Here is a 16,676-nt window from a genome sequence, read left to right as displayed (position 1 = left end):
GCTCTGGGCTGTAACACAACACACACAGAGGTTTGACTAAAGATGGTGGAGCTGAGTGCTGACTGCTGACTCAGGAGTGAACAGGAGAAATCTAACAATCATTAGTCAGTTAGAGAACACAAAGGAAAAAAATGAAGAAGGATGTGAATGCAACGATGCCAAAAAAGTTATAATGATGTTTACATGTTCAACAAAATATTTTAAAAAGTGTGCAAAAGAAGGTATATGAGGTTAACAGATTACACTCACAGATTGTCCAAAGGCTGGACCAACACCACATCTTCTGTTGAAGTGTTCTCCGACTTGACCAAATTCTCACCATCTGTTGCAGCGTGCTCCTCCCCTGAAGGAGAAATCCAGTTCGGCCTGCAGCAAGTGCGATAAACACGGTTATGATGCTACTTCATCAGTATGAAAACAAACTTTAAACGACAAAGCAACAGGATTTTAAATATGAAAGCAGCGTGAGGAATAAGAAAAACGGTAACCCATACAATGTGTGACTGACACAATAGTGACGTACCCTGGCCAGTTGCTCATCACAGGCATTCTGTGCACTGGATAGTCTGGTCTCAGGAGCTGCTCTGGGCTGTAACACAACACACTCAGAGGTTTGAATAGAGACAGTGTTGAGTTTACTAACTCTCATTTCTGTGAGTGTGGATACAAAAAAATAAAATTACACTTGTCACATGGTAATAACACCAAATTAGCTAACTGATACTAAAATTATAAAGTACCATAATAATGACTTACATAATCAGACTTGTGTGGATACTAAACATCACTACATGCAGCTACAGTTTAATGCTTATAAAAGCTTACCTGAAAGGGGATCTTTTTTTGAAATCAATGCCGAGTTCTCTTGACCGATCACTCTTGAAGGAAACACTAGACTTACAGGACCCTCTGCTTTCTGTTCTCCTTCTAGTAGACAAGACACAAAGAGCACCAGGGTGGGACATGAGAGTGGAATCCAGCCACAGCAACTGATGGATACACAGAAACTACCAAGTAGGCACCAGGAAAGTTCAGTAAAATTTGTCTCTGTTCCCACTAAATGATTTAACTCCTCTGTTTAAAGAAGTTTCCACCTAATTCTCACTTTAACATTAATTATCATGAGATTATTGTGGGAATGCAAAGGGCCATAGACTTGCAGTCATTTTGATCTTCCATTACAGAAGTTGAGTTCACTGACTCTAATGTCTGTCAGTGTGGAAAGAAATGAAATAAAATTACGCTGGTCACATGGTAATAGCACCAAATAAGCTAAAAAAGATACTTAAATTATAAAGTACCATAATAATGACTTACATAATCAGACTTGTGTGGATACAAAACATCACTACATGCAGCTACAGTTTAATGCTTATAAAAGCTTACCTGAAAGGGGATCTTTTTTTGAAATCAATGCCGAGTTCTCTTGACCGATCACTCTTGAAGGAAACACCAGAATCACAGGACCCTCTGCTTTCTGTTCTCCTTCTAGTAGACAAGACACAAAGAGCACCAGGGTGGGACATGAGAGTGGAATCCAGCCACAGCAACTGATGGATACACAGAAACTACCAAGTAGGCACCAGGAAAGTTCAGTAAAACTTGTCTCTGTTCCCACTGAATGATTTAACTCCTCTGTTTAAAGAAGTATCCTCCTAATTCTCACTTTAACATTAATTATCATTACATTATTATGAGGAGGAAATACAGTGAGTGCTGATCGGAGCATTGAGTGACAACAACCCCGCCCACATTTAAGAGGACTGTCTGCAGTGGAAACACTAGGGGCTAGGTACCATGTCTGAAGGGTTACTGTTGGTTCCAAAGGTGCCATACTGAAAGTGTTTGGTGGAAACGGGGCTTTAGATACTACAATTATGAAGTACCATAATAATGACTTACTCCCAGTCACACATGATCCCACTGAGTACTGGATAGTCTGGTCTCTTCTGCTGCTGCTGCTGCTCTGGGCTGTAACACAACACACACAGAGGTTTGACTAAAGATGGTGGAGCTGAGTGCTGACTGCTGACTCAGGAGTGAACAGGAGAAATCTAACAATCATTAGTTAGTTAGAGAACACAAAGGAAAAAAATGAAGAAGGATGTAGATGCAACGATGCCAAAAAAGTTATAATGATGTTTACATGTTCAACAGAATATTTTAAAAAGTGTGCAAAAGAAGGTATATGAGGTTAACAGATTACACTCACAGATTGTCCAAAGGCTGGACCAACACCACATCTTCTGTTGAAGTGTTCTCCGACTTGACCAAATTCTCACCATCTGTTGCAGCGTGCTCCTCCCCTGAAGGAGAAAGCCAGTTCGGCCTGCAGCAAGTGTGATAAACACGGTTATGATGCTACTTCATCAGTATGAAAACAAACTTTAAACAAAAAAACAACAGGATTTTAAATATGAAAGCAGCGTGAGGAATAAGAAAAGGTAACCCATACAGTATGCGACTGACACAATAGTGCGTACCCTGGCCAGTTGCTCATCACAGGCATTCTGTGCACTGGATAGTCTGGTCTCAGGAGCTGCTCTGGGCTGTAACACAACACACTCAGAGGTTTGAATAGAGACAGTGTTGAGTTTACTAACTCTCATTTCTGTGAGTGTGGATACAAAAATAAAATTACACTTGTCACATGGTAATAACACCAAATTAGCTAACTGATACTAAAATTATAAAGTACCATAATAATGACTTACATAATCAGACTTGTGTGGATACTAAACATCACTACATGCAGCTACAGTTTAATGCTTATAAAAGCTTACCTGAAAGGGGATCTTTTTTTGAAATCAATGCCGAGTTCTCTTGACCGATCACTCTTGAAGGACACACCAGAGTCACAGGACCCTCTGCTTTCTGTTCTCCTTCTAGTAGACAAGACACAAAGAGCACCAGGGTGGGACATGAGAGTGGAATCCAGCCACAGCAACTGATGGATACACAGAAACTACCAAGTAGGCACCAGGAAAGTTCAGTAAAAGTTGTCTCTGTTCCCACTAAATGATTTATCTCCTCTGTTTAAAGTAGTTTCCTCTACTTCACACTTTAAAATTAATTATCATGAGATTATTGTGGGAATGCAAAGGGCCTTAGACTTGCAGTCATTTTGATCTTCCATTACAGAAGTTGAGTTCACTGACTCTAATGTCTGTCAGTGTGGAAAGAAATAAAATAAAATTATGCTGGTCACATGGTAATAGCACCAAATAAGCTAAAAAAGATACTTAAATTATAAAGTACCATAAAAATGACTTGCATAATCAGACTTGTGTGGATACAAAACATCACTACATGCAGCTACAGTTTAATGCTTATAAAAGCTTACCTGAAAGGGGATCTTTTTTTGAAATCAATGCCGAGTTCTCTTGATCGATCACTCTTGAAGGAAACACCAGAGTCACAGGACCCTCTGCTTTCTGTTCTCCTTCTAGTAGACAAGACACAAAGAGCACCAGGGTGGGACATGAGAGTGGAATCCAGCCACAGCAACTGATGGATACACAGAAACTACCAAGTAGGCACCAGGAAAGTTCAGTAAAACTTGTCTCTGTTCCCACTGAATGATTTATCTCCTCTGTTTAAAGAAGTTTCCTCCTAATTCTCACTTTAACATTAATTATCATTACATTATTATGAGGAGGAAATACAGTGAGTGCTGGGCCGGAGCATTGAGTGACAACAACCCGCCACATTTAAGAGGACTGTCTGCAGTGGAAACACTAGGGGCTAGGTACCATGTCTGAAGGGTTACTGTTGGTTCCAAAGGTGCCATACTGAAAGTGTTTGGTGGAAACGGGGCTTTAGATGCTAAAATTATGAAGTACCATAATAATGACTTACTCCCAGTCACACATGATCCCACTGAGTACTGGATAGTCTGGTCTCTTCTGCTGCTGCTGCTGCTCTGGGCTGTAACACAACACACACAGAGGTTTGACTAAAGATGGTGGAGCTGAGTGCTGACTGCTGACTCAGGAGTGAACAGGAGAAATCTAACAATCATTAGTCAGTTAGAGAACACAAAGGAAAAAAATGAAGAAGGATGTGAATGCAACAATGCCAAAAAAGTTATAATGATGTTTACATGTTCAACAAAATATTTTAAAAAGTGTGCAAAAGAAGGTATATGTGGTTAACAGATTACACTCACAGATTGTCCAAAGGCTGGACCAACACCACATCTTCTGTTGAAGTGTTCTCCGACTTGACCAAATTCTCACCATCTGTTGCAGCATGCTCCTCCACTGAAGGAGAAATCCAGTTCGGCCTGCAGCAAGTGCGATAAACACGGTTATGATGCTACTTCATCAGTATGAAAACAAACTTTAAACAAAAAAACAACAGGATTTTAAATATGAAAGCAGCGTGAGGAATAAGAAAAAAGGTAACCCATACAATGTGCGACTGACACAATAGTGACGTACCCTGGCCAGTTGCTCATCACAGGCATTCTGTGCACTGGATAGTCTGGTCTCAGGAGCTGCTCTGGGCTGTAACACAACACACTCAGAGGTTTGAATAGAGACAGTGTTGAGTTTACTAACTCTCATTTCTGTGAGTGTGGATACAAAAAATAAAATTACACTTGTCACATGGTAATGGCACCAAATTAGCTAACTGATACTAAAATTATAAAGTACCATAATAATGACTTGCATAATCAGACTTGTGTGGATACTAAACATCACTACATGCAGCTACAGTTTAATGCTTATAAAAGCTTACCTGAAAGGGGATCTTTTTTTGAAATCAATGCCGAGTTCTCTTGATCGATCACTCTTGAAGGAAACACCAGAATCACAGGACCCTCTGCTTTCTGTTCTCCTTCTAGTAGACAAGACACAAAGAGCACCGGGGTGGGACATGAGAGTGGAATCCAGCCACAGCAACTGATGGATACACAGAAACTACCAAGTAGGCACCAGGAAAGTTCAGTAAAACTTGTCTCTGTTCCCACTGAATGATTTATCTCCTCTGTTTAAAGAAGTTTCCTCCTAATTCTCACTTTAACATTAATTATCATTACATTATTATGAGGAGGAAATACAGTGAGTGCTGGACGGAGCATTGAGTGACAACAACCCCGCCCACATTTAAGAGGACTGTCTGCAGTGGAAACACTAGGGGCTAGGTACCATGTCTGAAGGGTTACTGTTGCTTCCAAAGGTGCCATACTGAAAGTGTTTGGTGGAAACGGGGCTTTAGATGCTAAAATTATGAAGTACCATAATAATGACTTACTCCCAGTCACACATGATCCCACTGAGTACTGGATAGTCTGGTCTCTTCTGCTGCTGCTGCTGCTGCTCTGGGCTGTAACACAACACACACAGAGGTTTGACTAAAGATGGTGGAGCTGAGTGCTGACTGCTGACTCAGGAGTGAACAGGAGAAATCTAACAATCATTAGTCAGTTAGAGAACACAAAGGAAAAAAATGAAGAAGGATGTGAATGCAACGATGCCAAAAAAGTTATAATGATGTTTACATGTTCAACAAAATATTTTAAAAAGTGTGCAAAAGAAGGTATATGAGGTTAACAGATTACACTCACAGATTGTCCAAAGGCTGGACCAACACCACATCTTCTGTTGAAGTGTTCTCCGACTTGACCAAATTCTCACCATCTGTTGCAGCGTGCTCCTCCACTGAAGGAGAAATCCAGTTCGGCCTGCAGCAAGTGTGATAAACACGGTTATGATGCTACTTCATCAGTATGAAAACAAACTTTAAACAAAAAAACAACAGGATTTTAAATATGAAAGCAGCGTGAGGAATAAGAAAAAAGGTAACCCATACAATGTGCGACTGACACAATAGTGACGTACCCTGGCCAGTTGCTCATCACAGGCATTCTGTGCACTGGATAGTCTGGTCTCAGGAGCTGCTCTGGGCTGTAACACAACACACTCAGAGGTTTGAATAGAGACAGTGTTGAGTTTACTAACTCTCATTTCTGTGAGTGTGGATACAAAAATAAAATTACACTTGTCACATGGTAATAACACCAAATTAGCTAACTGATACTAAAATTATAAAGTACCATAATAATGACTTACATAATCAGACTTGTGTGGATACTAAACATCACTACATGCAGCTACAGTTTAATGCTTATAAAAGCTTACCTGAAAGGGGATCTTTTTTTGAAATCAATGCCGAGTTCTCTTGACCGATCACTCTTGAAGGAAACACCAGAATCACAGGACCCTCTGCTTTCTGTTCTCCTTCTAGTAGACAAGACACAAAGAGCACCAGGGTGGGACATGAGAGTGGAATCCAGCCACAGCAACTGATGGATACACAGAAACTACCAAGTAGGCACCAGGAAAGTTCAGTAAAACTTGTCTCTGTTCCCACTGAATGATTTATCTCCTCTGTTTAAAGAAGTTTCCTCCTAATTCTCACTTTAACATTAATTATCATTACATTATTATGAGGAGGAAATACAGTGAGTGCTGGACGGAGCATTGAGTGACAACAACCCCGCCCACATTTAAGAGGACTGTCTGCAGTGGAAACACTAGGGGCTAGGTACCATGTCTGAAGGGTTACTGTTGGTTCCAAAGGTGCCATACTGAAAGTGTTTGGTGGAAACGGGGCTTTAGATACTACAATTATGAAGTACCATAATAATGACTTACTCCCAGTCACACATGATCCCACTGAGTACTGGATAGTCTGGTCTCTTCTGCTGCTGCTGCTGCTGCTGCTGCTGCTGCTGCTCTGGGCTGTAACACAACACACACAGAGGTTTGACTAAAGATGGTGGAGCTGAGTGCTGACTGCTGACTCAGGAGTGAACAGGAGAAATCTAACAATCATTAGTCAGTTAGAGAACACAAAGGAAAAAAATGAAGAAGGATGTGAATGCAACGATGCCAAAAAAGTTATAATGATGTTTACATGTTCAACAGAATATTTTAAAAAGTGTGCAAAAGAAGGTATATGAGGTTAACAGATTACACTCACAGATTGTCCAAAGGCTGGACCAACACCACATCTTCTGTTGAAGTGTTCTCCGACTTGACCAAATTCTCACCATCTGTTGCAGCGTGCTCCTCCACTGAAGGAGAAATGCAGTTCGGCCTGCAGCAAGTGCGATAAACACGGTTATGATGCTACTTCTTCAGTATGAAAACAAACTTTAAACAACAAAGCAACAGGATTTTAAATATGAAAGCAGCGTGAGGAATAAGAAAAAAGGTAACCCATACAATGTGCGACTGACACAATAGTGACGTACCCTGGCCAGTTGCTCATCACAGGCATTCTGTGCACTGGATAGTCTGGTCTCAGGAGCTGCTCTGGGCTGTAACACAACACACTCAGAGGTTTGAATAGAGACAGTGTTGAGTTTACTAACTCTCATTTCTGTGAGTGTGGATACAAAAAAATAAAATTACACTTGTCACATGGTAATAACACCAAATTAGCTAACTGATACTAAAATTATAAAGTACCATAATAATGACTTGCATAATCAGACTTGTGTGGATACTAAACATCACTACATGCAGCTACATTTTAATGCTTATAAAAGCTTACCTGAAAGGGGATCTTTTTTTGAAATCAATGCCGAGTTCTCTTGACCGATCACTCTTGAAGGAAACACCAGAATCACAGGACCCTCTGCTTTCTGTTCTCCTTCTAGTAAACAAGACACAAAGAGCACCAGGGTGGGACATGAGAGTGGAATCCAGCCACAGCAACTGATGGATACACAGAAACTACCAAGTAGGCACCAGGAAAGTTCAGTAAAACTTGTCTCTGTTCCCACTGAATGATTTATCTCCTCTGTTTAAAGAAGTATCCTCCTAATTCTCACTTTAACATTAATTATCATTAGATTATGATGAGGGTGCAGAGGTCCTTAGACTTGCAGTCATTTTGATCTTTCAAAAGGGAAGTTGTTTTACGGACTTTGGTGCCTGTCAGTGTGGATACGAAAGGAAATTACACAGGTCACATAGTAATAGCACCAAATTAGCTAACTAAAGGCCCGTTTACACCAAGCAATATGGTGCGGTACAGTTCAGTTCAGTACTCTTTTTTTTCTGTTTCCACTGTGAAAAGTTGTGGGTGGTACCAATTGTCCCCATTTTTGGTCCCCCCTCTGTTGGGGTACCTAGCATACAGATCAGGTACTAAAAGGTGGAGCAAGAAACCCTGCAGGTGCGGACACACCAAACTGACATCAAAGAACCAGCGGCGACGAAAGCCAACTGTTGCGTCGTCTACGTCGCCCTGTGTCAGTTGCATTTGAACGCACTACACAGACTACATCCAACGGCCAAGTGGCACGTACATCCTGCACCTGCGTAAGAGAGAGTGGAGTGACAGAGTGGTACATCCTGACAGCCTAGGTGTTACCTATCTGTGCAGCCGAGCACCGCAGCACCTCCACGGACTGTTACATCCAGACGCTCCCGGTGTTTCCTCCACAGGCTCCACTTCACTCAGCTGCCCAATAAACCCGCTGCTTCTTCCCACTTTAACCTGAATAACAAACCAGGGCTCGGTGCTCCGGTTGGATCCAAACGGAGAGCCGGGGCTAGCTCAGAGACTAGCGGAGGCTAACTGGCTGTGTTTCCCTCCAGTCATGCTGCGGTTAACGCTCCCAGCTAGCTCTGGTTTGTTATTCAGGTTTAAGTGGGAAGAAGCAGCAGGTCTGTGGGCAGCTAAGTGAAGTGGAGCGTGAGGAGGAAACACTGGTTAGCCCCGGTTTCACTACAGGCACATTCACTCGCTACAGGGGCGAGGAAATAAAACCTAAACAGCCAATCAGAGTGATCTCTTTCACCGACTATCTCCGCCACCGGTTCAACATGCTCAATCGGCCCGAAAAGCCGTCGACGCCGACGCCGAAGGGCCAACGGTGCGGGACACACCCCAAAAACTAGGCCGACAGATGCTCACCAGCAGCCCAACTTTGGTTGACGGCCGACTGTCGGCTTGGCGTGTCAGGGCCTTAAACACAATACACACACAGGTTTGACTGAAGATGGTGGAGCTGAGTGAACATTTTACAGTTTCATTTCAAAGACAAGAAACAATAAATTCTGAAGACAGTAAAGCCTCCACAGAAATAGCACTTTAAATCTTGTGTGTGTGATTTAACCTGACTTCATATGAGCAGAGGAAATCTCCGCTAGTCGCTGAGCTAATTTATACAATGTAAAATGCCATAGGCTTGTGCTAATAATGTTAGCATGTTACATTTGTTTGGAAAACATGTTTTGTCAGTGAACCTTGTGAGTTGTAATGGAGCTAAGATTTGCAACTTTACCTTTGTTAAATGTTTCTGTTGTCCCTGGTTTTATATGAGTAGAGAGAAGTCTGCTAGCCACTAGGCTAATTTATATAATGCTAAATGCCATAGGCTTATGCTAATAACCTTAGCATGTTGTATTTGTGGGGAGAATGTGTCCAGATAAAGACAAGTGTTTGTCTGTGAATGCTGCGAGTAAAAGTGAAGCTCATTTGTGTTCTTGTGTTTGGAACTATCTCTATTACGCCATGGTTAAAGTGTGCTTTGTGTGTGTTTTGAATCAACTAAACTTTACAGCACGTCACAGAAACCTCTGCCACTGACTAGTGTTTTGGAGGTGTAACTGCAGAGTGACACAGACACACGTCACACAAGTATTAATGCTCACAACGACGTAGGCCACATGCGTAGGGTCTGCCACACAAGTATAAATCCCCCTTAAGAGACTAAAATGATCAAGTAACATAACTGTGAATTAAATACTTACATACTGAATACAATGACTTTATTAAATCACACTTGTATGCAAAACATCATTACATTCAGCTACATTTTAATGCTTATAAAAGCTTACCTGAAAGGGGATCTTTTTTGGAAATCAATGCCGAGTTCTCTTGACCGATCACTCTTGAAGGACACACCAGAGTCACAGGACCCTCTGCTTTCTGTTCTCCTTCTAGTAGACAAGACACAAAGAGCACCAGGGTGGGACATGAGAGTGGAATCTAGCCACAGCAACTGATGGATACACAGAAACTACCAAGTAGGCACCAGGAAAGTTCAGTAAAAGTTGTCTCTGTTCCCACTGAATGATTTAACTCCTCTGTTTAAAGAAATTTCCTCTACTTCACACTTTAAAATTAATTATCATGAGATTATTGTGGGAATGCAAAGGGCCATAGACTTGCAGTCATTTTGATCTTCCATTACAGAAGTTGAGTTCACTGACTCTAATGTCTGTCAGTGTGGAAAGAAATAAAATAAAATTATGCTGGTCACATGGTAATAGCACCAAATAAGCTAAAAAAGATACTTAAATTATAAAGTACCATAATAATGACTTACATAATCAGACTTGTGTGGATACAAAACATCACTACATGCAGCTACAGTTTAATGCTTATAAAAGCTTACCTGAAAGGGGATCTTTTTTTGAAATCAATGCCGAGTTCTCTTGACCGATCACTCTTGAAGGAAACACCAGAATCACAGGACCCTCTGCTTTCTGTTCTCCTTCTAGTAAACAAGACACAAAGAGCACCAGGGTGGGACATGAGAGTGGAATCCAGCCACAGCAACTGATGGATACACAGAAACTACCAAGTAGGCACCAGGAAAGTTCAGTAAAAGTTGTCTCTGTTCCCACTGAATGATTTAACTCCTCTGTTTAAAGAAGTTTCCTCCTAATTCTCACTTTAACATTAATTATTATTACATTATTATGAGGAGGAAATACAGTGAGTGCTGGACGGAGCATTGAGTGACAACAACCCCGCCCACATTTAAGAGGACTGTCTGCAGTGGAAACACTAGGGGCTAGGTACCATGTCTGAAGGGTTACTGTTGGTTCCAAAGGTGCCATACTGAAAGTGTTTGGTGGAAACGGGGCTTTAGATACTACAATTATGAAGTACCATAATAATGACTTACTCCCAGTCACACATGATCCCACTGAGTACTGGATAGTCTGGTCTCTTCTGCTGCTGCTGCTGCTGCTGCTGCTGCTGCTGCTGCTCTGGGCTGTAACACAACACACACAGAGGTTTGACTAAAGATGGTGGAGCTGAGTGCTGACTGCTGACTCAGGAGTGAACAGGAGAAATCTAACAATCATTAGTCAGTTAGAGAACACAAAGGAAAAAAATGAAGAAGGATGTGAATGCAACGATGCCAAAAAAGTTATAATGATGTTTACATGTTCAACAAAATATTTTAAAAAGTGTGCAAAAGAAGGTATATGAGGTTAACAGATTACACTCACAGATTGTCCAAAGACTGGACCAACACCACATCTTCTGTTGAAGTGTTCTCCGACTTGACCAAATTCTCACCATCTGTTGCAGCGTGCTCCTCCACTGAAGGAGAAATCCAGTTTGGCCTGCAGTAAACACGGTTATGATGCTACTTCATCAGTATGAAACAAACTTTAAACGAAAAAGCAACAGGATTTTAAATATGAAAGCAGCGTGAGGAATAAGAAAAAAGGTAACCCATACAATGTGTGACTGACACAATAGTGACGTACCCTGGCCAGTTGCTCATCACAGGCATTCTGTGCACTGGATAGTCTGGTCTCAGGAGCTGCTCTACACACACACAGGTTTAACTAAAGATGGTGGAGCTGAGCGCCGACTGCTGACTGAGGAGTGAACAGGAGAAATCTAACAGACAACAATCAAGATCCTCATCTCACCTAACCCACTTCCAGGGCTGCATGCTTGACGTCTACAGCAGAGCACTTTGACTGAATCCTTTGAGCTGCAGCTCTTCCTCAGGTATTACAGAACATCCCAGGAATGTGGTACTGTGTTCAGAGCATAAAAAAAGTTTTACACATGACAGCAGCATTTTCAGCATTTCATTCTAAAATGAAAAATCAAAGCTGCTGTTAATTGTATTTATTTCACCCTGCTTACTGGTTACAGTTTTCAGTTTTTTCCTTTTTTTGTTTAAAGAAGTAAATTTCAAAAAACGCTGATCCATATACAAAACAGGTGACAAACAGTCTGTGATATCTTTCCACATTCAGTCAGTCTACTACTCGCTGTCTTTACATGTGCACTTTTCTGTGTATTTGCACTCCTAGAGTGAATAAAAACGAACTGTATTCTGTTCAGGGTGGAAAAGACTCTTCAGCAGTATTTCACAAGAAGAAAGCTACTCACTGTTAACTTGGCATCTCTTAGCCTCCAAGTGCATCACCAGTGAAGAAGTGTGCAAGGTCATCCATTGGGCTGGATTGGGCCTTTTGGCGGGCTGATTGTGGCCCTGGGCTGTATGTTTGACACCCCTACCTTAATGTTTGAGACCTTTTGTCCACTTTTTCTGCTTTGTCAGAGGACAATAAATATCTGAAGCAGAGCATAGCGTTGAGGTAAAACTAGATAACAGAAACTTGTTATTCTCGATTATAATGCTAACGTTACCCATTTCAAGACAAGAAAAACAGCTGGCCAAAAGCCCACAGCCATTTTTTTTTTTTTTGACGCCCACAGGACAAAACATGGCTGGCGTTCATCCGTTTTTCTTTGTTTGTTTTTCAGACTGAATAATATAACTGATGACACAAATAAGACCATGGCGAAAAGACTGACATGATTAAAAAGTTTGTAAAAGCCATATTTACAGTGCCTTCAATGCAACACGGTGACAAAAAAACAGCGTCACAGTTTACAGGTTACAAAGTGACACTTTGAGTTGAGAGCCAAACTGTCCCCCGCAAGCGATATTTTTTGTCTTTATCACCAGATGAGAGGTCATGATACAAGAGCCATGGGACGGGAGCATGGGTGCAGATCTGATGACAAGTTTGGGGGGGACACAATCAGTTGTGATTTTTTTTTTAATTGCACGTGTGCAAAGCATGCCCACAGAGCACTTATTTCACGATTTCATAGAGGCTCATCACCATCATTAAGTCATTCAAAAAGCACTACAAAGAGAATCATATGCTTACCTTTTACTGTTTATTTCTCTTAAACAGCCAGTAGTACATGGAACCAGCCATCACCCTCCTTTTCACTGCTTCGCTGTTAGTTAATGCTACTTCTAGTTTCAGGGTCTCAGGCATGTTATGTCCACTCACGTTCTCATCTCTCACCTCTCACGGATTCCCATTTCTCCTCATCATCTTCCCTTTCTCCCAGTATATAGGACTACTGTATACATTTGTTCAATTTCAGTCATTTTAGCTATTTAGAATTGGGGGGGACAATTTGTGTTTTTCAGGATTTGGGGGGAGACATGTCCCCCCCCCGTCCCCCCCCGGGATCTGCACCCATGGACGGGAGGCTCCAGGCAGCAGCCATACAGTCTTGAGGATGGTTGGGGAAGGTACCGCCTTTTCCGCCTCTGATTGGCTAGAAGAGCTCTCCACCGATTGGTTATTTGCTATATGCTGTCGGCTAGGCTGTTTTGATTGTCTTTACCACCAACAGAAGTAAACGAAGTCTATCCAACAGTGTGATAAGTGCGTGCCGTCAGATTTATATTAATGGAAAGCACATCGCCGAATTTAAGGTTGACACCTAAAGTGTATGTCCACATCTTAACATATGTTCTCATAGGCACGAAAAGTATCCAAGGGATGAGGAAACGGTAAACTAAGCGATTTCTCAAGGCACTTTGGCAGCACACTCTGGAGGACAGACATGTGTTGCAACTTTTTCTCTGTAATGCTGGACTCCTCAAGTCTCCAAACCAGCTAACGGAACTGTAACGGAACTGAAAGTTGGACTAACCTGTTTTGAAGTCGGTGTTACTGTCGTGTATTGTCACATGTCTCTGTCCTCCAGAGCGTCCTGCCAAAGTGCCTTGAGAAATCGCTTAGTTTACCGTTTCCTCGTCCCTTGGATACCTTTCGTGCCTATGAGAACATATGTTAGGATGAGGACATACACTTTAGGTGTCAACCTTAAATTCGGCGATGTGCTTTCCATTAATATAAATCTGACGGCACGCACTTATCACACTGTTGGATTGACTTCGTTTACTTCTGTTGGTGGTAAAGACGATCCAAACAGACTAGCCGACAGCATATAGCAAATAACCAATCGGAGGAGAGCTCTTCTCGCTCGAGATGGGATTTATGGCTCTTTGAGGGGAGCCGGATCTTGGTGAGTCGTTCCTTTCAAAGAGCTGTTCAAAAAACTGGCTCATTTGACTGATTTTTATATTTATTAAGTTTTAAGAAGCCAGCCTGGTGGTAACTCATTTTATCTTGGAAATAATCACTGGGAGGTATGATGGGGTGAGATTTAGAACAAAATAATACAAAATTAGATATCCCACCAATATCTGAGTTTGAATTATTCTGAAATATTGATCATAACCTCATTTGACATGTGTGGACTACATTTTGAAGTCTGATCTGGATTCATTGTAAATATTCCACAAGGTTGCACCATATCACTCTGCTTTGACAGTGACATCACTATTTTGGATTTACCCTTTATACAAATTGTTTGTATGTGTGTAAAGCTACCATGACTTGTTATTCATGCAGCACCGTGACCTTAACACTTACAAATAAACATTAAAAAACAAAGCAGGCAACAATGAATTTTGCTCAGGGGAGGAGCAAAGGAGGAGCACACAGTGATATTAAAAAAAAAAAAACGAACGGTTCCCAGCTGCGACTCGGTTCCCATTGTTCATGTTAACGAGCCGTTCAATAGAATCGGTTCGTTCGTGAACGTCACAACACTACCATCCTACGAACAAAAAATATTTCGGGGGGCTTTCTGTGGATGAGAGGCAAACATTTACCAACTCCCAACTTCTGAAAGAGTACCTAGTACTGCACAATTATGTCTACATACTTTATACATTGTACTGCACTCAGACGAGGATCATTCTGTTCCTCTACACATCCTGTCAAATCAGCTTCCAGTTTGTAGCGTCACAGTCGAAATAAAACATGTCTGGACTGATAGTCTAATAGCAGTTTATTCTGTTCTCAATTAACTCCCATCGACCAGCGTAAGAGATGAACACAGAAAACAGAAGACCAATCATTAAAGTTAGTTCATGAAGTTAGCAATTACACCAAAACTCAAACTTATTAGACAATTAGACACAAAGAAATACAGATAATACCTTGCTGACCTCTCGACTGACGCCAAACACCATTAAACTCTCCCCGTTCGTCCTTTCGTGTTAATCTCTACACGCCGTTGCACCGTTTACCTCGCGTCAATCGCAGTCTCTCCCGTCTACAGTCAAGAGTACCTTGCTGCAGTCAAGATGGCCGACTAGGGCGCCGCCATACATCCAATCCATGCCGGAAGTCACAACCGGAAGTTGGTTAATCGCCGCTCGATCCTGGAAATATGACCGAGCTAAAACAAAAATAAAAGCTTAAAAAACACGTACGTTTACACATAAAATAATTTTATGCATTTTGTGTAGTTACATGTTTATCGTAACGGTATAAGTGACTAGTTAATTGTCTCGCCACGACTTTATAGGCTACTGTAAAACTCAGAAGTTAGTTAAAAGCCTACAATAATATCACTAAATTATAATCCTAACGTTTCATGGATTTAACTTTAATATCAACGTTATGAATACGAATGTAAATATTATGTTTGTGTGGTGGTGGCCACACACACGCACACACACACACACACATTCACAATAGGACTGAAGAATAACTAAAGTTAAATAAACTGAATTCTCAGATTAAATAAACTGAGATTTAATAAAAAATGAGAATTTACACAACCAAATAAACAGCACTTTCAGATTAGGCTGCAGTTGCAACATGCACACATGGTCACAACAAATGTCATACTTACTTTTACATTAGCATATGGTTAATATTAATTTATGTTAACAGTAAAAAAGAAAGCACTGTAAATCATTGGTGGTACAGTGTAAGGGTTGTACTGCCCAGACATTATGCATTAATCATATGATCCTTCCTTTATCTCCTGGATCACAGATTACCTGAGAGGAAGCGCACAGTATGTCAGGTTGGGGAACTGTGCTTCTGGGACATTAATGAGCAGCACGGGGGCTCAACAGGAGACTGTCCTGGCTCCATTCCTGTTCACACTGTACACAGCAGACTTCAAATACAACTCTGAGTCCTGCCACATCCAGAAATACTCGGACGACACTGCCATTGTGGCATGTATCAGGAATGGGCAGGAATCTGAATACAGAGAACTGATAAAAGCCTTCAGTGACTGGAGTCACAAGAACTGTCTCCTACTGAACACCTCAAAGACCAAGGAAATGATTATAGATTTCTGCGGGTCCAAGCCCTCTTCAGCCAGTGAATACCTGTGGGATGGACATCAAGGTGGTGCCAAGTCATAAGTATCTAGGTGTACACCTGGATAATAATTTGGACTGGTCCCTACACATAGACGCTCTCTACAAAAAGGGGCAGAGCCACCTCTTTTTCTTAAGGAAGCTCAGATCTCTTGACATCTGTAGTAAGATGCTGCAGATGTTTTATCAGTCTGTGGTGGCAAGTGTGTTGTTTTATGCTGCAGTCTGCTGGGGAGGAAGGAAAATTGTTGTAGATTCATGGTATATTAATCTGCCTCTGCTACAAATATCATTCAAACACTGTGCAGACACAGCTCCCCACACCCCGTTTGTTCAAAGGCACAGAACAGCAGCTTAGAGAAATGACTTCAATCCTGCTGGTTGTATT

General features: G+C 41.5%; 1 protein-coding gene across 50 annotated transcripts in view; it reads right to left on the bottom strand.

Moving 5' to 3' along the window:
- Nucleotides 1-15,257, bottom strand: part of LOC125901175 (heat shock protein DDB_G0288861-like) — a 17,228-nt gene extending 1,971 nt beyond the window's left edge. The window contains exons 1-26 of one of the 50 annotated variants that reach the window (XM_049596623.1): nt 15,107-15,255; nt 11,703-11,813; nt 11,535-11,595; nt 11,271-11,387; nt 10,940-11,029; nt 10,424-10,525; nt 9,864-9,965; nt 7,567-7,668; nt 7,265-7,330; nt 6,991-7,107; nt 6,663-6,749; nt 6,147-6,248; nt 5,847-5,912; nt 5,573-5,689; nt 5,260-5,331; nt 4,744-4,845; nt 3,344-3,445; nt 2,784-2,885; nt 2,484-2,549; nt 2,213-2,329; nt 1,903-1,971; nt 1,387-1,488; nt 826-927; nt 524-589; nt 250-366; nt 1-8 (exon numbers count right to left, since the gene is read on the bottom strand). The exon at nt 1-8 is cut by the window's left edge and continues 73 nt beyond it. In XM_049596623.1, the coding sequence (XP_049452580.1) occupies nt 1-8; nt 250-366; nt 524-589; nt 826-927; nt 1,387-1,488; nt 1,903-1,971; nt 2,213-2,329; nt 2,484-2,549; nt 2,784-2,885; nt 3,344-3,445; nt 4,744-4,845; nt 5,260-5,331; nt 5,573-5,689; nt 5,847-5,912; nt 6,147-6,248; nt 6,663-6,749; nt 6,991-7,107; nt 7,265-7,330; nt 7,567-7,668; nt 9,864-9,965; nt 10,424-10,525; nt 10,940-11,029; nt 11,271-11,387; nt 11,535-11,560 (2,119 nt within the window). In that variant the 5' untranslated portion in view covers nt 11,561-11,595; nt 11,703-11,813; nt 15,107-15,255. Of the gene's footprint in view, nt 9-249; nt 367-523; nt 590-825; nt 928-1,386; nt 1,489-1,902; nt 1,972-2,212; nt 2,330-2,483; nt 2,550-2,783; nt 2,886-3,343; nt 3,446-3,858; nt 3,928-4,442; nt 4,509-4,743; nt 4,846-5,259; nt 5,332-5,572; nt 5,690-5,846; nt 5,913-6,146; nt 6,249-6,662; nt 6,750-6,990; nt 7,108-7,264; nt 7,331-7,566; nt 7,669-9,863; nt 9,966-10,423; nt 10,526-10,939; nt 11,030-11,270; nt 11,388-11,534; nt 11,596-11,702; nt 13,503-15,106 lie in introns of those variants that run through there. The other 49 variants (XM_049596625.1, XM_049596624.1, XM_049596628.1 and 46 more) reach the window with 49 other exon arrangements.
- Nucleotides 15,258-16,676: the final 1,419 nt, after the last annotated feature.

This window comes from Epinephelus fuscoguttatus, linkage group LG14 (assembly GCF_011397635.1).
Source record: "Epinephelus fuscoguttatus linkage group LG14, E.fuscoguttatus.final_Chr_v1".
Lineage (NCBI taxonomy): Eukaryota > Metazoa > Chordata > Actinopteri > Perciformes > Serranidae > Epinephelus > Epinephelus fuscoguttatus.
This window is presented reverse-complemented; position numbering and strand designations above follow the sequence as displayed.